Source organism: Schistocerca gregaria, chromosome 3 (assembly GCF_023897955.1).
Source record: "Schistocerca gregaria isolate iqSchGreg1 chromosome 3, iqSchGreg1.2, whole genome shotgun sequence".
Classification (NCBI taxonomy): domain Eukaryota; kingdom Metazoa; phylum Arthropoda; class Insecta; order Orthoptera; family Acrididae; genus Schistocerca; species Schistocerca gregaria.
The window spans coordinates 481,756,785-481,781,905 of NC_064922.1; the positions used below are offsets into that span (position 1 = coordinate 481,756,785).

Consider the following 25,121-nt stretch of genomic DNA (forward strand, 5'->3'; position numbering starts at 1 on the left):
CAGTTGTGACGCACGTGTTCTGACGTCGATATTATTTTTTAACAGAACTTCCGTCGCTGTGACACAACCACCGTTAGACGTCAAAGTATGCTGGTTAATTCTGCTAAGAATAACTGCCGTTTTATACGTTTTAAGAGAAGGAAACTATATTATGGTTGACCACGAGATATTTGTTGACTTTCATATTGATGCTATCTGTGTGAGTATTTTTGCCTTAACTAACTTTTACAATGCTTTCCCTGACATGTAGACTCTCATTTAAGCTAATAATCATAATAAAGGCATTTCCATGCGAAACACAAAGAAACTACAGCTTCTGCATTGTGAACAGTTTAGCCTGCATTTTATATTTCAAATCCGCTTAATGTGTGGGTCAGCAGGATGTAGAATTTGCCAACAGGCGTCTTACTGTATCTTTAAAGTTATAGAAAACTGGTTAGCTTTCTCGAGAAGTAATTAATCACGAAGCGGGATTTGAAAAACTGATACTGGATTGTGTGCGAGCGAATTGATCAAGAACAGACGAGATGGCTCTGCATAAGGGATTTACACCTTCACCCTTCACTAGGGAGGGGGGGGGGGGGGGGGGGGAGGGCTACGCCGAGGAACAAACGTAGCACTATATAAGGCACACACTTTTTATTCAGTGGTCAGCTGTATGAGCAGAAGGGAAGCTATTTGTCATGTATTCTAGCCAGTACATTTATGGAAGATTTTCATGAACGTGCCCTGGTGCCGGCATCACTGAAACCTATATCCATTGTTAGCTATGTAGACGATAATTCCCTTTCCTGAAGCAAAACCCTGCTGTTCAAATATTTCATCATTTTTCAGGAGTGAATTCGGGATACTATTAACTATAATACCGATATTTCGGCTCACAACCCTTCTGCCGTTCTCAAGGTGAGTCGCTTGCAAGATTTTTAACGTACTTTACATTGTGGAGTAAACGCACGTGCATAAAAAATAATATTGGCTCCGCGGAGTGGCCGCGCGGTTTGAGGCGGCATGTCTCGGATTGCGCGGCACCTCCCGCCGGAGGTTCGAGTCCTCCCTCGGGCATGTGTGTGTGTTTTGTTCTTAGCATAAGTTAATTTCAGTAGTAAGTAAGCCTAGGGACCGATGACCTCAGCAGTTTGGTCCCTTAGGAATTCACACATATTTGAATATATAAATAATACTGTTGGTAACAAGAGCGTAATTAATAAATAAAAGTGTACGGCTGTACGAGTAAAACAAAGCAAGCGCAAAGTTGTCGAATCCACAGTGATTACAAAGTGTGTGGTTGATTATTGTGGAAGACATATATTGTAATGCCATGCAGTAGTGGCCTGGAAAATTATGTCCTTTGAGCTCGCACCGAGCGAGGTGGCGCAGTGGTTAGACAATGGACTCGCATTCGGGAGGACGACGGTTCAATCCCGCGCCCGGCCATCCTGATTTAGGTTTTTCGTGATTTCCCTAAATCGCTCCAGGCAAATGCCGGGATGGTTTCTTTAAAAGGGCACCGCCGTCTTCCTTCCCCGTCCTTCCCTCATCCGATGAGACCGATGACCTCGCTGTCTGGTCTCCTTCCCCAAACCAACCAACCAACCAATCCTTTGAGCTCGCAGATGTGAAATGAGGAGTTTACATGATTTTTCGAGCGGTAAACCTTCTACGTTGACCAGGTTGTCAACTAATTTATGTCCACAGTATCCTTGACCACTGAATTTAAGTAAGGTAAAGCCGTGTCCAGTACCTTAACTTTCCTGTAATCCATGGAACAGCCATTGGAAATACAATGTTCAGCCACTGCAGATTTTTTGGGCTGTAGCAGGCGAGTTTATCACTGGTGTTAACTACAATAGTGCGTACTATCTGTCCTATGTAACCTTTACTGCACTCACACTCGCCTTTCGTAAAAGCAAATTATCCTTCACTCATCGCAGAATAGCTGCTGTCTTCGTCGGCGGTCGGGAGATCGTATCTACTTTATTCTTCCTCATTCTTATTTCACTTTTCCGAGAAATATTTCCCACGTACGGCAGAAAGGTAGTAAAGAACCAATCTATCTCGTCCTGCTCTTCTTTTGGTTGACCTGGCGTTTCAGTTTACAGACAACTCTTAATTTGATGCTTTGTATATTCATTCTCGAGGAATGTTTCTCCCAGGTGTACCAGTTCAGATTATCAGCATCGGACACAGCTTTATGCACAGTCACTGTTTGCGAAAGATGGTGGAAGCTAGAAGCCTGCAGGTACACGGTGACACAGAGTAACGGGAATGCTTGAAATGTGTAGTGGCATCCATGGGCAGGTGGCAGCACTGCGGGTTCGTGACAGATGGCGAGTAAACAGTCTGCCATTTCAGTAATCATGGATCAGTAGAACGGATAACAGCGTGCGGTAGCCATAAAAATGTTTTATAAAAGCAATGATAGTTTGGTAGCGGCGCAGAGGGAGTTTCGTCGTTTTTATAATTTAGGACGTCATGATGCCGTTCCGACAAAACACACGATAAAATGTTGCATTAATAATTTTGATGAGTCTGGATCTGACCCCAAGATGAACCCAACAGGGCGACCAAGAAGTGGGCGTTCTCCAGCGTACACTGGTGTTGTACGCGAGTCTGTCTTACGGAGCCCAAGGCGTTGAATTCGTAAGCAAGCAGCAGTGGTTGGAATGTCGGAGAAGAGTTCTCCCTGAATTCTTCTCTTGTTTTAAAATTTCATTAGTACAAACCACAGGTGGTGAAACAACTGAATGACAACGATTACCGGTTACTATTATGATTCTGTCAACAAATGATGACAAAAATAAACAATGACGATGAATTTCTAAACAACTTCTGGTTCCCAGATGAGGCACATTATCATCTCTCAGGTTATTTGAAAAAAACAGAACTACCGTTACTGGGCAAACACAAATCCTAATTACTTTCATGAGCGCCCTTTACACGCTAGTAAAGTGACAGTATGGTGTCGTGTTTCATCTCATAGGATTATCGGACCATGTTTTTTTCGAAAATTAACAGGTAAACTCAATGACTGTCAATGCCGATAGTTACGTGGATATGTTACGAATTTTCACCTGCATTGAACAACTTTCCAAACGTTCAAGAGGCCTGGTTTCAACAGGGCGGAGCGACATCACACACTGCACGGCAGTCAATGGCATATGTGCGAGAACTGTTTGGCACCCGTGTGATCTCACGATTCGGTAACATTCACTGGCCCCTAGATCGCCAGATTTACCCGTTTGAGATTTTCTCTTGTGGGGCTACCTCTAGAGTGAAGTCTACACGACTCGACCAAGAACCCTGCATAAGTTAAAACAGAGAATTCGGGATGGAATTCACGGTATCCCAGCTGAGATGATATAGTGAGCAAATGAGGAATTTTAACAGAAGATTTCAAAAATGTATTCGTATAGGAGGACGCCATCTAAGGGACGTAATTAAAAAAAAATGATAAATGACATCAATGTTTCGTAAATGGCAAAGCTGTAAGGTTTCAATTACTATGAATGCAAGTTCCTTCCTCCATCACTTCTATTTTATTGAATTGTGGAAATGTTCCCGTTTTTCTGTGACAGCCTGTACAAATCAATATGGGTGGTCTTGCAGTAAATGGAAGTAAACGAGTCAATAACATACCGACGAAAGATCAGACGCTCATTGTCCTATCTACATCTGCATCTTCATCTGCCCTCCGCATTTAAACGTACGGTCTGTGGCGGAGGGTAGTTTGTGTACCAGTGTGACCTCCTTTTCCCCTATTCAACTCGCGTGTGATTCTCAGAAGGAATGATTGCTAGAGAGCCTTTGTATGGGCTCCAATCTCTCTTATTTAGTTTTCATGGACTTCTCACTAGATGTACCCTGGAGAAAATGAAGGAAGGAATATATTGATGCCCTCTTCTAGGAACATGCGCTATTGGAATTTTAGAAGTAGACCACATAGTGACTCAGAAGACCTTTCTTGCAGTGTCACCTGATGGAGTTTTCTGAGCGTCTCCGTGACTCTTTCGCTGCTCTTCCTTGGATCTTCTCCACTTCCACTGTCAGTCCTACGTGGTACGCATCCGATACCGACAAGCAATATTCACAGGCTGAGCAAATGTTTTGTGAGCTACTTTCTTTGTCGAGGATTCTTCCACTGAATCTTAGTCTTGCATCTGCTTTAATCGCGATTAATTTTATGTGGTCATTCCACTTCAAATCGCTACGTACCCGTGCTCCTAGATATATAGTGGAAATAACTGCTTCCAGTCATCGTAATGCAATTGTGTATTCATACATAAAAGGTAATTCTGTCTTTGCATTCGCAATACGCTACATTTGTTTGCATTGAGGGTCATTTGCCACTCCCTACAAGCGTCGTTCCTCTGCAGGGCTTGCTATGTTGGTTGCTATAGAGGAGATTTTCAACTTCGAGAAGTGTCATAGCACGCGAGCATAAAATATGCCTCAGAATTATATAACAGACAGATGTCAGAGATACACGCGTATCCTCCTTGTAAACGGGAATTACCAGCTCTTTTTTCCAATCATTAGGAAAGCTTCACTGCTGCTGACAGAAGAGTGGCAAGTTCTCTCGCATACACTGTGTAGAATCGAGATGGTATTGGTCAGGTCCAGAGGATTTTTTTCTGTTCAGCGATTTCAGTTGCTCCTCCACCCCTCGATCACTTGTCATTTTGTCGTTGATGCGATCTTCCTGTGTGAAAGAGTTTTGGAAGAGAGTTTCACTATTTCGGCCTTTTCTATATCGTTCTCTTTTTCAATGATATCACGGTCACAGAGTGCCTAGATGAACAGCTTCGTTCCTTTCCGTTCGACATAAGACCAAAATTTCTTACGATTTTCTGTGTTTCTGGTAACTAGAGTTTTAAATTCGTATTCGTTGAGCGCTTCATGAACAGCCCTTATTACGATGATTATGGCTACGTTAAGATTTTGTCTATCCTAGCGATCAAACCAGAATCGGGGGAGTTATGAAAACACGTATATGGTACTTAGGTCTATGGGCGTTTCGCTTTAAGCGGACATCATTTCCAACAGGATTAGCTGTATTCTGAGGAAGTACGATCTTAAATGAGTTTTTAGAGGACTATTTAAGATCAGAGAGATTTATGGTCTGTAAAGAATGATGTTGGTTTGCATCAGTCAAGTGTCGCAGTTTTAGCATCTTACACTCTAGCCGGACTATCAGGACAATAGAGGACCAGAGTATGGAATCTCAACCACGCCTACATCAAACGAGTTATTGGGAAACATTGCATGGGCACCGGTCATCCAATAGAATAAAAAAAAAAACACGGGGTTTTTGGTGTGCTCTTCCAGTTACTGAATAATGTTGTTACGGAAGAAGTTGCATTAATGTGCAAGCGACATATAGAGATGGAGGTTTTTACTTAAATCTTGCTTCGAATCTTGGCCTCTGACTGATCAAACAACAGCGGTATAGTTAATGTTACTGGTTCGCTCGTTGTTAATTTTATTCACTGTCGATAACTTTTCACGTGAGCAGTCTTATGTTGTGTGGTAGTGCTAGTTATTTTTGGTGTGTGTATTACCTTCCCAAATATACCGCAACGCGTCTTGGCCAGCATAGTCCAGTTGCGTATGGTTTAAATGTCATGCACAGCGCTTTCTCATTGCCTTGCGCCTCGAAAGCGAATAGGTGTTCACTTGTTGAATCGGCTGTTGCCGAAGACCTCTCCAGATTGCATTCCCGTAAGTACATATTCTGAGCGTCAATATATTTCATTCCTACTTTCATTACACCACATGATACCTATTTCTTTCCCAGCTACAAACCTGTGACTCTAAGGCTCAGGGAGGCATTGCAGTCAAAGTGAAGAACGAGTAAGGACCACGCACGAAGGAAATGGTAGAGGTGGTCACTATTAAAGTGCCACTACCCACGGAGGTAGAGTGTGGGCTGCAATTATCGTATGGTAGCAAAACTTGGAAGGTACGCTAATATTTTAAACTGTAACCGATTTACGCTCGAGAAAAATTGGTTCCAATTTTAGTCATCAGCTGCAAATCTAGCACTGTATAGCATCTCGTAGACGTCTCCGGTGCTCATACTGAATAAATTATGTAAGCATTATTTAATAATAAAATCAACATTATGCCTTTCTCACCTGTTTCACTTTTTCTGCCCACGTCTCGTACCTAATAAAATGTTCAAATGTGTGAGTTCTTAAGGGACCAAACTGCAGAGGTTATCGGTCCCTAGGCTTACACACTACTTAATCTAAATTAAACAAAACCTACGCTAAGAACAACACACACACCCATGCCCGAGGGAGGACTCGAATCTCCGGCGGGAGGGGACGCGTACGGAATCCATTACATGTGGAAACATCTCTCTCTAGTATGCACAGGGCCAGATATGCATGGGGTGGCCAAATTGGAACAATTTTTTTCAGCTTAAATCGATTCCGCATTAATGTATTAGACTAACTACCAAGTTTGGCTGCCGTACGAGAAGTAAAGCGCACACTGTACTTCTGTGAGTTGCTGCAGTTTACTTGCAACTATCCGCCACTTGGGGCAAGAACTGGGAAACGACTTGTACGGCACGTGAGTACTGTGCTACTGCAGTTTGTTCCTGAGACTTGGCGTAATTTATAATCAGCCCGCTTTTCTGCTTGCGGTTACCTGTACCAGGTGTGAAATTAACAATAACGATAAAAAAAATACTGCTTGCGGGGCAACTTAGATTCAAATAATATTCATAGTTTACCATCACCATCCGAAACAATTACTTACAACGAATGGTACAATGTAATGCCGAATCATATCACCCTTAACCACGTTTGAAAGTCACAACAAAAATCCGAGCGCTCAGAAAGCAACTTAACGGTTATTGGCTTACGCTCTTGCTCCTTCGCTATTGCCATGGTGAGAGCTGCTTTGGAGAGAGAGCGGCACGGTACCTGGTAGACGGCGCCGAGCGGCATGACGAGACAGGCGACCATCAGGTCTGCAACGGCCAGCGACACGATCAGGTAGTTGGCCACGTTCTGAAGATTCCGCTCCAGCAGGATGGCCGCAATCACGAACACATTACCTGCAGCAGAAGAGAAACTGATTATGCCACCTACAGCAGAGAACTCAAAAGAAATAAAATGGAAAACAGATCCATGACTGCTCTTTCAGTCTGTTGAGGTCGTAACGAAAGCTGAGAAAAACGTGATTACAGCGACGGAAAAAAATCGCATCACCAAAATATAATTAATGTAGAGTAATGAAATTTGGGGAGTACATTTGTCAAGGTAGCATATTTAAGTAATTAACTTTGCATGATCACAGATTATGTAAGTGCGAAGTAAGGCATTGTAAACGTGAAACTCTGGTACATTTATAACCGGTGTAACAACCAGAATGTTGCATGCAAGCATTCAAACATGCATGCGTAATGTCTGTGTGTGTGTGTGTGACGGAGTTCCATGGCTGTCGCATTTGGTAGGTCAACAGACAGACAGTTAATGCTTTTTGTGGATGACGCTAGAATTGTCGTTCGGTGTTTATGGGATGGAGTTCCATGCCAGTTGCATTTGGTAGGTCAATACACCGACATTAACGCTGTTTATGGATGACGCTGAGATTGTCGTTCGGTAATGTCCCATATATGCTCGATTGGAGACAGGTCTGGTGGTCGAGCAGGCCAAGGGAATATGTCGACATTCTGTGCACCATAGTGGGTTAAAACAGCGGTATGTAGGTGAGCGTTATCGTGCTGGAATACAAACCCTGAATTGTTGTTCATGAATGGCAGCGCAACAGATCGAATCACCAGACAAACGTACAGATTTGTAGTCACGTTGTGTGGGATAACCACGAGAGTGCTCCGCCTCTCATACAAAATCTCATCCCAGACCGTAACTCCAGGTGTAGGCCCACTGTGTCTAGCACGAAGACAGGTTGGTTGCAGGCCCTCATCTAGTCTCCTTCCAACCAAGACGCTGTCATCAGTCTCACCGAGCCTGAACCAGCTTTCGTCAGAACACCACTGAAGTTTCAAATGACGGTGGTTACGGGTCGGTGGAATTCACTCTACAGGGCGTCTAGGTTGGAGCTCTTCCTGATGTTGCCGATTTGTAACAGTTCGTTGTGCCATTGTGGTGCCAAATGCTGCTCAGTTTGTTGCTACGGATCCAACATGATGCACCACAATCATACGCCGAACACGATGGTCTTCTCTCTCAGTGGTGCCACGTGGCCGTTCGGAATCTGGTCTTCTTGTGACTGTACATTCTCGTCACATCGTTGCCAGCAATCATGTACAGTGGATACACTCCTGCCAAGTCTTTCTGGAACATCGCCGAAGGAACATCCAGCTTCTCGTGGCACCATTATACGACTCATTTCAAATTAAGTGACTTGTTGATAATGGCATCATTGTCACCTTAAAGTCATTCTTGACTAACATGAACACACCACGTCCCAAGGTAACTAACGCTTACGACAGTTACAGCGTGTGTTTGAAGGAACCTGATTTGCATCCTCATGATGGCGCCACTAGCGCTACACTATATGCGACTGGCGCCAAGCTTGAATAGACATCACGTTTCAGATGTAGAAACACGCTTATCAACTTTTGCATATGTCTCACAACTCCTTCTTTTCTATCTCACTTTTTTGCGGTCAGTGTGTACTGAAATCAATGACTGTGACAGAGTATCTGCCTGATACGTGTCGTACATGCAGTGACGTTAACGCGTGCTACGACGTACTGTTAGATAGCATACAGTGGGTGAATATGTTCCAAGGAATACGTCACATCAAAAGATATCTATGACGATTTGCAAAATATTTCTCTTTATCAGGGTATGGTTAGAGTATATTGATGCAGTCCCGCAACGTATCATGTATTCAACCTTTATGGAACCTGGACGTGAACAAGGAGCGTATTCACACAGTACTTTTTGAGGAGGGAAAACCGGAGACACATAGGGGGCTTTCCTTTCGAATTTTTTATTGATTAGATTTATCATGTTTAAAATTGTTATTTTTACAGCATGGTTGTTAAATTACAGCATGGTATACAAACATCCAATTCAACGTTACATTTAATATCGCAAAATAATTTTATATAGACTCAAGTCGAGTGTGTAAACAAGCCCCTGGCATGGGGCAAGCTTACGCACCTAAGGTGCCACGTTTACGTGTATCATAGAACACAATAAGACTAAACAAAGCACACTACTAAAATTTTCGAAATATGGGCAGTAAACTAAATTAGAGTCTTAATTACACCAATTGACTTGCTGCCATAAAAAGTTTCCCGGCAGTAAACAATTTTTTGGCGAATTCGACTTGTAAACGTAATATGGCCTTCATAGAAGTTTGAATGTTAGTTAAAGGACTATTCATCATCACAGTTAGACGTGCAATTCAGGCACAAAAATTGAAATGTTTCTTGTTGTACAATCCTCGTGAGCTCAACTTCTCATTTAAGGCACTAGGCACATTCTTGATTTCTTTTCGATTGGTTCTATCGTTTCAAATAGTAAATAGAAAGGCACTTTTCACACTCTTCATCAGACTGCTGTGGGTTGTAAGAGAAAGGAAGAAGAACAGAGTAAGACATCCGTTGAGGCAGGAGTGCTTCCAAACAGACGCTTTAGAACTACCAGTTTGTGGGAGAAGACTGAGAGGAAGGAGGATATACAAAATGATAGACGGCGCAAAGAGAAGCGTATATTACGCAGACCTGCAGATATAAAGAGGATGGCAGAAAACAGGATAGTATGGAGAGTTACCATGTGAAAACGTGCCTTTGGACAGAATGCCAATTATGACATCAGAAGTAAACCTACCCACACTTTTCCTTGTTCTTGCTTTTAACAGTTTCTTGCCCTTACCAGTCGTAGCTCTCATAGAATTAATTCTTTCTGCTTGGGTTTCGTTAGGTCCAAATAATTTTTTAGTAGTTTCTACCTCTTGATTCTCTTGTGCCTTCATTTAATTAGATTGCGTTTTCAACTGCTGTTGTTTTAAATTTTCCGAGACTGGTGTATCAGGCACAATAGCAATGTAAAATAGTTCTTTTACCAATCAAGACAGTAAGGGAATGGGACAGAAAAAAATTTCTGGTATTGTTCACGCACACGGAAATATCAACACGTGGCGTCTGCTAGGCGTTTACATTTCGACATAGTTAGCTGGACACGAACACTCATATTTTCAGCGGAAAACAGTGAGACCAGTGCAGATCAACTTGCCTCCGTTACTCTCGTAACATTGTGTAAGAAGCAATAGGTAGGATATAAGAACACTTGTCAGGGGTTTGAGGAAATTGTTATAACACCTAAACAAATCGATTAAGCCAGTAAAGCAAAACTGAAGACCGTTGATGACTCGTAAAGAGGGAAACCAATTGGATCACTACAGATGACATCATACAGCTTGGCCGCTATCGGTGCCATAAATACTCCATTCCAATAGTCTGCAAGCAGTTGACCGTTAGGATCGGTAGCCTTCATGTCGTTCGCGCTCTTGCGTGAGATTATTCCTATATTGGCCATACTCTTGCTACACCACGTGATGACCATCAGTCCGTAAACAAGGATAACTATGAAACAGCCGGCCAGAGTGGCCGAGCGGTTCTAGGCGCTACAGTCTGGAACCGCGTGACCGCTACGGTCGCAGGTTCGAATCCTGCCTCTGGCATGGATGTGTGTGATGTCCTTAGGTTAGTTAGGTTTAAGTAGTTCTAAGTTCTAGGGGACTGATGACCTCAGAAGTTAAGTCCCATAGTTCTCAGACCCCTTTGAACTATTTGAACAATGAAACGGCGTCCAGTGTGGAAGTCACCATTGATGGTTTGTCCATGAGTCTACCAACACCATTCCAGTTCAAGTCACAAACTGCTCTGAAACTTCAGAACCATTCAGGTTTGGCAGTCCACCAAACAGGTGGACGAGATTCAACATTCAACACGACATCACAGCAAATGACATCATGATCCATCTGATGGGACTACACGAGGAGTGACGAGAGGGATAGACTACTCTCAGGATTGTGTATGAGCCAAATACACAATCGGTGACGTTTGCATAGAGTTGTCAGTGCTAACGGACAGGTAACACTACATCAAATAACCACAGCAATCAATGTAGAGCGTGCGACTAACGTATCCGTTAGGACAGTGCGGCGAAATTTGACGTTAGCAGGCAATGGCGGCAGACTACAGACGAGTGCTTTTTCTAACAGCAAGACATCGCCTACAGCGCCGATCCAGGACTCATGACAATATCGGTTGGACTCTTACCACAGGAAAACAGTTGCCTGGTCAGAGGAGTGCCGATTTTAGTTCGTAAGAGCTGACAGTCCCCATAAAGCCATGGACCCAAGTTGTCAACAAGGCACTGCGCAAATTTGACGTGGCTTCATAATGGTGTAGGCTGCGTAACACGGAATGGACTGGGTCCTCTGTCACAAGCAAGCGATCAACGACTGCAAATAGTTATGTTCGGTTGCCTGTCGACCATTTGCAGTCATTCATGGACTTCACGCTCCTAAACAACGATGTCATGTCAGAGGGCCACAGTTGTTCAATATCCACGTCGAGTTGCACTGTGCAGGACGGGAGGAGGTCCGACCCGATATTAGATGATACAAGATGACTTTTGTCACCTCAATGCAAATGTAACCTGTCTTCCCTACTTGTTATTTATTTATACACATTTCTCTTCTGTTTTATTACCATAAATGAATGTAATCTATTTTGTTTGTAGTATATGTATATTGTGTTACCAGTAATATCATTGCTGTTCAATTCAAGTTATGTATCCTTGGTGCCAAACGAAATAATAATTTAAAAAATCTACTGTTAATAACCACAATGGTCGAAATCCACATTTCAGTTTAGACCACCAGGATGAGATTAACCTGCTTCACCAGCTTTTCTTGTAATTTCGTTCGTTACAAAGATATCAACGACTATGAATCTTTTTTTACACATAACGCTGTTTTTCATTCGGTTATTCACTTCCTCTCCCCATGATCTATTCAAAAACGTATCACTTGTCAGTTCACTTAAGATTTTATTACAAACCTAACTAAAACTGACTTTGACCGTTCTGTACTAGCACACAGTCACAGTACTCGTTCACTTGATGATGTAGACAATAAACAAATGGAAACACAAGTAAAAAGCACGCCAGTCAATCTTGTTCTGCTAACTTACGTTCTCCAAGTCTATATTCTCTTCGTTGTTGTGCATTTTACTCACACACACCTTCAAAACAAGATAGTTGAGTGAACGTCCAGTACGCATGTTACCGTGCAGAGAGAGCTGGGGCGATGTCGTGAAGAAACATCACATCCTTGGTCGGCTCCCCATAAAGTTTCATCTTCACAGCCTCTCGTAACCCCGGCAGGATATTTCGGTAGCATGCTACAGTGACAGTTTGCCCCTTACGAGGATAACCTATCAGCACCATGCCACAGCAGTCCCAAAAAAACTGCAAGAAGTCCACTGGGGTTATAGCAATACATGTATGTATTACGCCAGTGGTATATATATCGAGCATCTCCTCTGGATATGCAGATCGACTCATTGCAATTCAGAGGACGGAACAGGCAAGTGGTTCTGGGAAATGAATAGAAGCATTGGGTCTTGCGTTAAATCAATAATGTGGGTGCACGAAAGACACTTCATCTACTGATATTAAAGTGGAATTCATTAAAATCATGATTTATTGCAAAAGTTTGACTCTATGTTAAGCAACACAGGACATGAAAACACAGAGCTGATTTTGTTAAAGAGGAAATGAGAGCAGGATCGAATCTGAATCCAAGCAAATTATTTCCCTCATGATGCGGGATCGGAAAGGCTACCTCATGGGAGAATGAAATGAATCTTATAATAAACCCGCGATGTACATAACTTAACAGAAAATACTATGTCGCAGTGCTCATTATGACTGCATCGATTACGAAATGTGCTGGAGACAGGTACACCTGAAGTCCAAACGGCAAAGCCGTCGTTACGGTGTCAACTCACAATATCTGATAGGTTAACATTATGTAAAACATAGAAATGCACCTATTGTCACATCAGTGCTACTGCCTCGCCACATTTTTGCGTGAACTTACACTTGTTATGATGAGCTCGACGGTGAACTGGCGCTGCAGCACGCGACTGACTGCAGAAGGCGGTCACTTACCTCTCCGATGCCGAATCTCTGACAAGAGTCGTATCTGCAAGTCGAATGACGGAAGCTAAAATAAGAATGATTGCGAACTCCTGCAATCTCCCGAAAGACTGTCAGAACCCGAATCTCTAACCGGAATGCTGAATGACAAATCTTTAAATATGCTAAAACTTGTTTCCGCCGCACCTTCGCCCGCGACTCCGCCGATATAACGCATAAGCCAGTCTGAAGGATGGTCTCAACCCTGGCCAATGAGAGTCTACATCTCTAACATTTCTCTCCGTTACGCAGAATTTTGTTAGGTTAGGTTAGTGCTGGGGGGCTGCTGCTTAAGAAAACTACGAATTCTTACGAATGGCAGAACTTTGTTCATTAAGTTTGCGAATACCGACCAAATAGAACACGTCTTGGTTTTCGTGTTAGAACTCCCCGTGCACTATTCGAGTGCCAGCAAAGTGTCTGCAGACTACGAAGTTGGCCCTTAACAATGATGCTCGCTATTCACAGCTTGAAGCTTGGTCGCCCCTACCTACCTTGCATGTAGTCGCCTGCAGGCGAGAGACATGCTATTTATAAATGTCACAGCTTTGCAGATGTGCCCTACACTGTAGAAGCAGCACAACAGCTTGGCGCCGCCAGTTTGCCGAAACGTTAATCCTCTCAAACGGCCCTCGCCGACCGCCCACCTAGGCGGACGGGGGAAAACGGCTGCTTGCCACGGCGACACAACAGCTCAGGGCGCGGCCAATTTCGAGGTCCAGCCCTAATCTCCCCTCTTGCCGTCGTAACGGAACGGACTTGGCCACAGCTCGGCTGCAACGCCCAGAACTACATACTGACTCACTACAGAATGAAACATTACGATATACGAAAGAGTGGCCTCTGCAAGCATCATTCCTGAGCCGTAAACGAATCATATCTCACATTTCGCATGCATTCCTCTATCAAACAGAAAGGTTGCAAAGCACATCACGTAGTTAACTCAATCGCTTAACAAAAAGGAAACGTGAAGCTGGCTACAGTCGGATGTCTTTCAACACTCAGCATCACTTTGAGCGTCTGCAACCTTTTTCGCCTGTGATTCATCTACAGGTTTCCACTCCTTGCTTTACTTCTTTGCCTCAGGCTCATAATGATTAGGCGGCAAATATTTTAACTGGAAATACCTGATTCAGCTGCATCATTACTGCTGCTGCCTCTGTCCTATGGATTTGTTCAGTGGGAAACAGCAGTTGCAGAAACCAAAAGGCGGCCATGTTTGTCCTAATGAAACGTTGTGCGAAATGTTGTAAACCGATACATTACAGAGTTTTACTATTTCCAGTTACGGGGTCCTTCGCACCTAGGCCTTTATTTGCTTTACGAATCCCTGTTCTTCGCAAACATATAAAAGGGCGCTCTGAAAAGTAATGCATCCGAATTTTTAATGTGAAAACTCTGAGAGATTTTTACATAAAACAAACATAATTAACTTTGTACATCTTTGTTCTTCATGTCTACATATTTATTTCTCAACACAGTCACTCTACCGACGAACATATTCCTCTCAACGAGAGGATACCGTCACTGTAGAACGTTTCACTTTGTTGAAGGTGCCGTAACCTCACGTCTTCTTGCACAGCTTCATCACTATCAAACTATTCTAAGGTGTTCTTTAAGTTTTGGCAACTGATGAAAATTGGATGGAACCAAGCCGGAACTGTATGGAGGATGTGATTCTTGAGTTTCTCCCGGCATATTTGATAATCAAAATATCCACGGGTGTACTGCTGGTGTATAGTGTCCAACGGGCACAATACTTCGGCTATCAAACATGTCGCCATCATCAGGTGAACTGACGGACTGAGCTCCTGTGAACGTGCCGGCACGGAGATCCGTACGCTATGGCTGCTCAGGGGGAACTGGGTTCGGTCGCGGCCCGTTGGACACTATAGACCGGCAGTACACCCGTGGATATTTTGTATGGAGGATGATCGATGACAGTGAGAACTATCACGCTGTAGGAGAGGATGCTCCATTTGTGTACGCACTCTTCGAATTCGAAACTCGGTTATGATACGCTGTTTCCCAAGCACCGACACAGTTACATTACACACTACCGTGTGTAGACATGAAAAGTAAAGATGTAGAACGCTAATAAGGTTTGTTTTACTTAAAAAGCTTTCTGAGTTTTCATGTAAAAAATTTTGAGGCTTTACGTTTCAGTACGCTCACGTAGTTTGACACGTCGTTCTTCGTCATTTAGTGTTGCACTGAAGATCCAAATTTCCGACTACTTCCTCGAGATTAAATACTACATGGTGGCGTTGTGGACAAGTGATGCTCTAAGCAAAGCACACAAGCTGAGTGGAGACGAATGAGGAATCATTCGATGCCGACGATACAGCTCTGTCGAGGAAGAGCAGGAGCCGCAGCATGCTGCAACGCGGATCGGAAGAACATACCGACTGGGCCACTTTTAATCATCTGGCATACATCAGAGAGAACTTACAGGCCATCACCTTCGCTTGGCGTCCTGTCCCTGTCGCCCAGCTGCCCTACCAGCAGTTGAGGTCCTTTTAATATAAGTTGTGAGGCTACAGTTGCGCCTTCGATTTACCCCTGTCGCTGTCAGAATTATCCGCATCGAATGGACTGGCCAATGGTCAGATCTCTCCCCGTGGACTCAAATGAATTTAATGAAAAAGTTGTATTGCAAATGGATAAATAATAGGACAGGGGTGGCCCTAGCAAACATGAGAATGGGTGTTGTTCCTCACAAAAGATAACAAACCGGCTATTCATGTGCCTACGAAATGAAACAGTGGTCCAACAAAATTCGTTGCAACCCTACATGAAAAATAATTTGTTATAGGGTGTGTTCGATCACAAGAAATGTAGAGAATAAACAATTATGAGGTGTTACATGAGTAAATACTTATGTAACATGAAATTTCGGCAAAGATAGGAAGGTTCAGGGGAATAGGTCAAAATCGTTATCCGAACATAATTTGTGGGAGGATGAGACACGCAGTGATGGTGCAATGATTGCCTGCAACCTCCAGAAGACTGAAAAATTAAATTTGCAATTTACATTACCTAATGAGTCGTAATGCACCTTAATTAATTGTGAAAAGCGTTTGTTACCTAAATGTGGCTATTCCTAATAGTGCATCTACAATCGCACGTTATTTCTTGTATGCTGCTCCCTCAAGCTGCGACAGCTCACCTTATTCAGAACTCAGAAGTGAGGAGCGTAGCGGGTGCCACGATGTGCCACAGATTCCACATATCAGCTATCCATCGAATCTCCAGACGAACCTCCTAAACCGAACAGCCGAAGTGGCTGTCCATGCAGTTTTTGCGCGTCAATGAAAACAACACTGAAATGGGCTTGCCACTGTTATTTTTGCTAGCAAGACAACAATATCCTCTTCTTGCAAACGTTTTGCTTCATTACCCAACCGTTACACTCCTGGGAACGCGTTGCTCCAGCAATTGTAAGTTACTTTCTCACTCCTCAACCAAGTTCGAAATCTTAGATAGTGTCATTGCCTCCACGTCCATACTTCTTGAAAATTGGCGTCTTGACTCCTCTGACTCTGCTGTTTGTTTAGATTAGCCAATAACGAACTATCTTACAACTTTTTAGATAAGAAGTTATCCACCTCAAGTAAAGAGGCAGCAGAAATCGGCTCAGTAGTTTAGAAGGAAATAGGATTCCTCTTGAAAAAGGAGCTCGGCTGCTTGCATCGATAGCCCAGATCTTTATCTATTACTGCACGCCCCTGATATAGCCTACTCAGATGAAGACTTTATGCCACAAAACAAAATTCCTTTGAAGTATGTTTTGGCCATGTGGCCTACTTTTCAAAACTGAGAATCCTCATGAGTGCACATGCTGGTTAACTATACTTTTGAATGCAACCCTGGCTGCTAAATCGTTTGGGGTACATTGCATCGTGTGCAAAACCACAGCAGGGCAACATGCAGACACCAGCCCGGACAATGGCTGGGTTTCAGTCCAATACCTGCTCTTAGCGGACGCCTCGCATTGCGCTTTCCTCTGAAAAGGTGGGCTGCCAAACCCGGGCTGTCGGTCCAAACGTCTAGCCACTGGCCCTCTGACTGTGTCCGGCCTGGCTCATTACTTAAGAAAACGGACTACAGAGAAAATTACAAGCAAATCAGCTATCACGAAAGAGAAAGAATTGATACACAAGTAGAGGGTTTATTCCTACCAATTACTGCCATTTTATTAACCGATAGAAGTGAAGTTCAGACAATAATGATTTTCAGTTAATTATGAATAGCACTAGATACAGTCCGGAAATGGCCTGCGGCGTATCGCGGAATCATGGACAAAGGCCGTTAAATACTTAACGCCACATTAGACACTCGTTTTGCGTGAACTTAACTGGACGACGACCTCAACTGGAGAAGTAATTGAAAGGCTTACCGTTCACCAAACTCTGGATTGCAGATACCCGATGACGATATCATGGCTGCATGAAGCGACGATACGTGTCGCACGCATATGGAGAAATCCACTGACATAAGCGACTACGATAAAGGGCTAATTGTTATGGACCAGCGCCTGGGGATGAGCATCTCGGAAATGTCGAGGCTGGCTGGATATTCACGTGTTACTGGTGTCAGCATCTACGGAAAATTGTAGAAGGACTTGAAACCACGAGTAGGGTACAAGATCTTGGACGCTCATGCCTCAATACAGAACGTTGAAGATGATTTGCTTGCTCTGCAAAGCAGGGTATGCGACGACCTAGGGCAGATTTGGCAGTGTGTTTATGAACAGGTCGTTCAGCGCAGATTGTTGAGCATAGGGCTCCGCAGCAGACAACTGTTCGGTGTTCCCACATTGATACGGGGACATCGTCAATTACAGTTGCAGTGGGCACTCAAAATTGTGTGCGAGATGGACACAATGTGTCCCTCTTCGCTAGAACAATGCCTATGATTAATAAAAGTAATAGATTACGTTCACAAAATTACAGGATTTATTCAAAACAGTCTTCCCCTGAATTAATACACAACTCAAATCGTCTTAAAATGTATTGGAACTGTCACTGTAGTACTTTTTTGCAGTTGCATTTAGTAATGCAGTACAGTTTTCTTATATGTCGTTTGAATACATTATAAAAGTGTCCTTTCATTGCCACTGTCAGTTTGCGCTGGGAGCAAATCCGTCGAAACAACAGCTGATCCAAGACTGTGATCTGTATACTGACCAAACATTCGGGCACTATCTTCACCTTCTGGGCTGGGGCGTTGTCGTGGGGGAGCAACCACAAACCTGCCTCCTGATATTCGCATAGAGTTCGACAGATTCACCGTCTGATGTGCGTAACTTAACTCAAAACTTTTTGTTGCGTTATTGCTCCACTACCATTTTCCGACGAATGTCAGGCACATAGCGTTGCATTCGTAGCCAGGACACCTGCTGCAGCAATGCTAGTGCTTTGATTTTTTACACTGCTGTTGCTGAAACTTCAAGAATCGCAGCGGAGCTGGTATACAATGTGCAGACCAGCTGGTCATAACGTTTTTACTCTTTAGTGTATTTGTTCACACTGGATATGCCTGCACCACCTAATCACTACGTAATATGTCATATCAGGAATGTAGTTATCAATTAAAGTCGCAAATAGCTGTGTAATTGAAGTGTTAGTTTATTTTATTTTGACTAACATTTTCGGCATTCCATCTTTAGGCCCAATATGCATCTTGACTGCAATCAGTTCTTCGAATGAAGCACTTGGAACACAGTTTTGAATTTGCAAGATCCATGAATATATGTAGCACTGCTTGAGAGAGATGTATATGGAGCGTGAAGATGGCATAGTGTAATGCCGAAACTGGAAATCAAAATAAAATAAAATAACACTTCAATTACAGAGCTTTTGGCCAATTTCATTCATATTTATTTGACCGGCTGATGTCACGTGTCCATGATGAACCAATAGAGACGATATCTGGACTGCTGCAGAGTTGCTGGTGCTAAAAAAAAAAAAAAAAAAAAAAAAAGCTCCGTCTTATTTCAAGCCTTTAACGGCGTGCTTCGGTAAACGTGGCCAGAGGCTTTCCCTGTGAACCAAGGTAATTTTTTGTCGCTTTATTGCTCCACCGCCATTTTCCGACGAATGTCAGGCACGTAGCGTTGCATTCGTAGCCAGGACACCTGCTGCAGCAATGCTAGTGCTGTAAGGAAACAAAACGTACATTTTCTGGTCAGTAGTATACTGACAGTTATTAGTGGACTTTAATATAGGGTGTGCCCACCGTCGCCTTCACGACAGCTAGAACTCTGCTGGGAACACTTTCAGATGGGTGTCTAAATGTCAATGGAGTATTGGTAACTCGTTTGTCCTCAATGGCCGAAAATAGAGAAGGCAGTGATAATGAATGCTGGGATTTGTAGCGAAGTCGTCTTTCTAACTCATCCCAAAGGGGCGTTCCATTGGATTCAATTCGGAACTTCGGGCAGGCCAGTCCATTTCGTGAATGTTATTGTCCACAAACCACAGCCTCTTAATAATAATCTTTCTCATAAAAAGTGGCTTTTGACAATCATTCATTTCAATTTAAAGAATTTACTAATTTCTCCTATCCTTGGTCATCCCGATTATTGAAAAGAAAAATCAGTTGTTGTTTTTTTTATACATGACTAATCTATCGGGCAGCATTGCACAGAGTTGCGCCAGAAAAATTTCTTGTAGGAGCAGATATATACGCGTTATCCGGAGACCCAATTGAGGTAAGATTTTTCAATTTATTCAGAATGAATTTTCAGGGCCATGACGCAGTCATTATTGAAAGGTTATAAGTGAGCCACAATTGTTATTGAGAGATTAGTCACATTTTTTATTATAGACAGGTTACGAACTTTTCTGTTGGGAGGTTACATTAAATGTGAATATTATTTTATTTCGTTGGAAGGTTACACTTGGCGACAACCGGCCAGGATCATATTTCTTTGTGAATTTGTGAGTAGTAGTCAGTTATATATCTGCTCTTATTTTCCTAACGCTAAATGTAGCTTGCATCTGGCGCAACGCGTTTACTAATTTGTCACTCCTTCTTTCACAGGTCATCGGCAATCCATTGCTCTTTGTTGAAATTGTATTTGTTCCACATTTGCTTTGTCTTTGTTTGATTTTGTGTTTAATTTTGATTTTTGAAAATGCCGCGAAAAACTGCTAACAGTACATAGCGACGTGCAATGAGTGAAAAAGCCGACTCGAATAATTTGACCGATAATACTAGCGACATTCAGAGTAATAGTGATAATCCTCTAATTACAGATAATCAGTGCCTGCCGATCACTAGTATTGAGTTAAATCCCAATGATGGACAAACAAATTCAATTATGTCCACAGTAAATTTAACAATTGATGACGCGGTACGTTCCGATACAATGAACGCTGCCCAGTTTGACACGCCTGATTTGCAAAATTTGCATAGTGAACAGATAAATTTTTCTCACGAAGATGAACAATGTAGTCAAAATACGTCAGATTTATTTGATTCCGAGGTAGTGGCCCACAGTGCACATCCAATTAGCAAACCTTTTCGAGAATCAGACAATGACCAAATGGTTTCACAAAACGTGACAAATGCAGATACATCATCACACAGTACAGAGAACAGAGTTGGTGATTTTGGTTTGGATCAAGTTGTAGCATTATTGCTACAATTCAATGAAAAACAAGACAACAATTACAAACAACTTAATGAAAATCTCAAACAGTCGAATGAAAAACAAGACAACAATTACAAACAACTTAATGAAAATCTCAAACAGATTAATGAAAAACTTAACACCTCGACTGAACAGCTTAGTGAACAGATTACAGCCGTTGCCGAGCAATGTAACGAAACTAAAAAACAGTTACGTGAGGAAATTAAGGCTAGGGCTAGGAATAGTAGTGAAGAAATTAGATCCGTAACACAAGAAATATTTGATACACATGCAGCCACAACAAAATTACTTAGAGATGAAATTAGTGCAGTTGCTAAACAATGTCCAGAAGACGCAACACAGTTACGCGACAAGTTTAAATTAATGTCAGCAGAACTTTCACGCACATTAGATGCGAAGGTAGACTAGAAATTCGAACAACAGAACAGCCAAATTGACGAACGTTTTAATCACCACCTACAGATAAGTGAAACGCGTTACCGTAAATTTATACAGGAACAGAATAAAGTAAAGAAACAAGTCATGGAAACAATTACTGTACAGAGACAGGAAGATAAGTGTAAGTTATTTACGAAAGCAAAAACATAGTAGACAACAACGTTGCTACAGTATCAGACGAAATCAATACTATCAAATATTTGAACAATGAATTGCATGGTGAAACATCCGATCTAAAAACAAAAACAGATACTAATATTCAGACTTTGGAAAATAAATATACAGGAGGGTTTCAGACAATTACCAACAGACTTGAACAGTTAGAATTAATACAGGATCCCGATGTCATTAAAGCAGACTTGAAAAATTGAACAAAATCACCCGCAAAATCCAAAAACAATTTAATGTTTGTGACACTAAAAATGACGATCAGGTAAAAGCAATGACTGAAAAAATCAATCAATCGGCCAGTCGTATTGATGGTATCGAAAATAACAAAGACACCAAATCAGACGATACGTCACGAATTTCGTTCAATCAAACACCCGAATTCCACAACTTACAGCAGACAATCAGTGAGATAGACTCGTCCAATAATACATTACGTAGAAAATTATCATCTTTACAGCAATAAATGACTGAAATGAAAAATGTTACAGCCTTTAACACGTCACAGCATACACCACTTTCCGAACATTTCTCACACAGCCAGTATAATTTAGGTAATTTACAGAGAGTACGTGACTTAGATTCCGAACAGCCACAGACAAACAGATTATCATACAATCCTGAGCATGCTCAGACATTCAGAGACGATAATTTTGATTACAAGCACTTTCTATCCGTTAGGAAATTTAAGGTCTTTAAAAATTATAGATCACAGATTCACCCTTTGGATTAGATACAACAATTTTGCTTTGCTTTCCCACCAACTTGGCCCGTAACACACAAAGTTGAATTTATTTGCAGTTTTTTGGAAGGTGAACCGGCAACTCGTATGAGTCCGATCGCGAAACAATGCTACTCGGTAGAAGAATTTCAGAATGCTTTTCTGTCAGCGTATTGATCGATGACGACACAGCGCGGAATCAAGGATCAATTAATTAGCTTACCGAATTATGAGAACTCAAATTTCCCCACTGTCACGCAATTATTTGAACACATGGTCCAACAAAACCAATACTTAAGTGAGCCATACTGTGAATCAGCACTTATCCAATTGTGTATTTCTAAATTACCACGATCGTTAAGAGCATCTCTTTTAACAGGACAGCAGAAAGAAAATATTTCGGCATTTATAGATCCGTTACAGCTTTTGGAAGTTCAGCAATCAGACTATTCTTTCATAAATAAAACTTTTTCACATCATAACCAAGGCCGACAAGCATACGGCAATTACGATCAGCCACGCTATTTTAATAGCAAAGGTGATAGACGCTCCAGGAATGACAACCAACAAAACTTTAATAACAGACAAAATTTTAATTATCAGTATCCTTATAGTTATCAGCAACAGCAAAGACAGTTTGGCAACAATAGAGGCTTTTCCCCACAACATCGACAAAACCAGTCGGTTAGCATACCTAACCAACAATGTAGTCTGCAAGGTCAACCAAGTCTTAATGTTTCGCCGCCTACACATATAGCGTCGACTCCGCCAAATAGTAACGCACATCAACAAGGGAATCACTACTTACAGAAATCACATCATTTCAATTCCTATCGCAACGCGCCGTATAGCAATGATTATCATGACAGACGTAAGAGTAATGAGCACAGTTTTCAGCGTAACAGTCGGTCTTACCAGCAGCAGAATCATCCACAACTACAGATTATCATGAATGAACTAGGCAGTAGATATCATCCCGAACCTAATACGTCAGGAAGAAATAACAGAACAGTAGAAATAGTCGAAGTGCCACAGCGTCCTCCCGCAAATAATTGCACGTCAGAAAGAATTTGACTAGATACAGTACAGGTTGCATCTTCCAACAGCGTAAGCAATACTTTTGATACACAGACTCTGTTCACGAAAATGTTATTACTTGACGACATCCGAGACACACTTTTGCATGAAAAACCAGTTATTCGAAAAACCATTTCCCACCCTGTCATTGAGGTAAAGATTGGATCATACACATTTACAGCAGTAATCGATTCTGGATCACCTGTGTCAGTTATAAATGAGGAAACTTTCAACGAATGTAACAAAGAGAATACCTATCCTACGTTACCATTAGGGAAAACTAAAGTAATAGGAGCAGTATTTGGTAAAGGAGTAGATGTAAAATTACAGACACACTTATCATTTTGTATTGCAGGTCATATGTTCCACTCAAATATTTGGATTGTTCCCTTATTGACAACAGACGTTATTTTAGGTACGAGTTTTTTGGTACAGCACGACGCAGTTATTGACTATCAAAATTCCTATTTAATGTTAAAGGATGAAAATGTACAACTGGCATTAGAATTTCAGCATGCTTTATCTGCAGACGAACAGGCAATTAATCGAACAGAGGTCATTTCTACATCGCGTAACATAGACAGTCATTCGACATTGTTCACCGATACGTACGTACACAATTATAATACACCAGACGAAGCTGACTATGATGTTATGTAGATGATTTGTGATAAAGTATAACAAAGCAGTGCAAATACAGATGTCGAACGTACTCAACTACCCAATATTGTTTTACAGCAAGCTCCAGTTTTTGACAACATCCCTGGTACTATGTCTCGTTTCATGTATGAATTTCAAGTTAAACAGCACGACACGTTTAAAGCCAAACATAGTCCCATTCCGTATATTCACAGAGGACAAGTTAAGAAAGAATTGCAAGCTATGCTTGACCAAGGTTTTATTGAACCGGCAGTTAGTCCGTACATAAACCCGCTCCATATTGTTAAGAAAAATGATGGATCGTACTTGATTCGCGTCATGTCAACGACATTATAATTAATGAAACAGATCGCCCACAGACACTACAAAAACGTCTACAGAAATTTCATGGTACTGCTGTTTATTCCACATTAGATTTGAAATCGGAATTTTTGCAAATTCAGCTCTATTAGAACTGCAGAAAGTACACAACATTTCTCTGTTTTGGTGACTGTTATCAATTTTGCAAATTACCGTTCGGTTTAACAATTTCTTCCGCAGCACTTATTCGCGGTTTGAATAGAATACTTCCGACAGAACTTAAAGACCGAATCACAACATATGTAGACGACATCCTTATTGCAGAAGGTAACTGGTCTGAACACAATTTGATTCTTGAACGACTGTTACAAACTTTTCGTGCATAAGGACTTACAGTTAATCTTAGCAAATCGCACTTTGGCCAAACTTCTATAAAATTCCTTGGACACGTCATTTCAGCAGACGGCATAGCGCCTGACCCGGAAAAACTTCAAGCTTTACGTGACATTACTGTTCCAACGACCAAGAAACAACTGCACAGCTTTCTGGGATTAATTAACTTTTCCCGTAAATTTATTCATTACTCTGCTTTAGACACCCCTAGATTATGCCAACTGATGGGTGAAAACTCTATTTGGTCCTTGGATAGCCAAGCGCAGTCTGAATTTGTCAATCTGAAACAAGCTTTGTTGAACGCACCATTTTTATCACACCCGGATCGTACCAGAAATGTTACCATTGCTACCGACAGTTCTAACACAGCCTTAGGCGTACACATTTTTCAGGAAATTGAAGAAGACGGTAATACAGTAATTAAAAACATCGCCTTTGCAAGTCGCATTCTGTCACCTGCTGAACTCAATTATTCTGTTACAGAACTTGAAACATTATGTGTTGT

The 25,121-nt window shown here is 42.0% G+C and overlaps 1 protein-coding gene across 1 annotated transcript in view; it reads right to left on the bottom strand.

Moving 5' to 3' along the window:
* Positions 1-25,121, bottom strand: part of LOC126355437 (5-hydroxytryptamine receptor) — a 491,691-nt gene that overhangs the window by 371,098 nt on the left and 95,472 nt on the right. The window contains exon 2 of the mRNA XM_050005746.1: positions 6,933-7,066. Within this exon, the coding sequence (XP_049861703.1) occupies positions 6,933-7,066 (134 nt within the window). The remainder of the gene's footprint in view (positions 1-6,932; positions 7,067-25,121) is intronic.